The following is a 1279-nucleotide window of genomic DNA, read 5'->3' as shown; positions in this document are numbered from 1 at the left end:
AAAGACGAAAACACACGTTTTGATGATGGCAATGACATTACGCGACACTGCGGAACCAATAAATGATAATCAAGCAGAGTTAGAACCAAGTAACTCACTAGAATCCAATGAGCAACGTAATATGTTTTTATCAAATTTTGGTTTAATATGTGACGAAGCATTAACATTAAACAAAGTTAAGCAACATGACAGTCCTGCAAGAGATGATTTCATGATACTGCACAAAACAATGCATTTACGAAGACGTAAACGGGCCGTTCAACCCCTAGCACGATGCCCAACAATTCCATTAACATCACCTGCTGGTGAACTGTTAATACGTGCTACAGAAGCGAACGTTACAACAGATTAAATCACTAAACGTCTCGTTCATTTGGATCGATTTTGTCAAGCACCATTGTTATTGAAAGGTGTACAAAGGCCAAAATATTTTGATAAAAAGTATGTCCAAAAAAAAAATATTCGAATAACTTACAAAAAACAACAGGATCCAACAGGATGGTATCATATATATAAATATCCACGACGTCAGCATTTACAACGTCACCGTAAAGAGGATCTTGATTTCTTCAATGGGGAACTCATTAAACAGTGTCGACCACTCAAAGTACGAATCAAGAAACTTAATTATCAGGAAGTTAAACAAACAAATAAGTCACCTATGGATAGTGGTTCAAAACTGAATATTAAAAAAATCCTCAAAAATAGTCATAATGCAAAATGCGAGAAATCAGCAGCCAACCAAATACTTGTTGATACAATTGATTTATGTTCATCTGATGAGGACGAAGGCGGCGCAAAACCAAATTCGCATTCAAATAAAGCAATAAAGCAATAAAGCACCTATAGCTACGGCACTGCGTACAACCCAAACACCAAACAACTGTTTTACCGAGACCTCTAGGACCATCTATTTAATGATTTTCGAATAATATGATGAACAACACCTTTAACATCCTTTGTTCCTGTGATGAATAATTTTTTGTCATCGAATATAGAAGGCGCAAATTTCCATAATTATAATCAGGAAAATCGTATGCAAAAACCAACAGGTACCAAACATCATAGGAAGTAAGTAATAATATATATACTGGTTTCAATATTGAACTCTATTTTTAATTCCTATTATTAACTAGAAAAACACACACTTTATTGACGAAATGGAAAAATTTTATATTCCTTTAGGCTTAGTTTTTCATGACATTTTTTTTGCTTATATTTGATAAATTTAAAAATATGTTTATATGTTTTTTGCTAATAATTTGAATTAAAATGTGAA

General features: G+C 33.0%; 1 protein-coding gene across 1 annotated transcript in view; it reads left to right on the top strand.

Moving 5' to 3' along the window:
• Positions 1 to 970: 970 nt before the first annotated feature.
• Positions 971 to 1279, top strand: part of LOC119674973 (probable ATP-dependent RNA helicase DDX43) — a 2316-nt gene continuing 2007 nt past the window's right edge. The window contains exon 1 of the mRNA XM_038086129.1: positions 971 to 1071. Within this exon, the coding sequence (XP_037942057.1) occupies positions 971 to 1071 (101 nt within the window). The remainder of the gene's footprint in view (positions 1072 to 1279) is intronic.

The sequence above is a fragment of the Teleopsis dalmanni genome, chromosome 2 (assembly GCF_002237135.1).
Source record: "Teleopsis dalmanni isolate 2A chromosome 2, ASM223713v2, whole genome shotgun sequence".
Classification (NCBI taxonomy): domain Eukaryota; kingdom Metazoa; phylum Arthropoda; class Insecta; order Diptera; family Diopsidae; genus Teleopsis; species Teleopsis dalmanni.
This window is presented reverse-complemented; position numbering and strand designations above follow the sequence as displayed.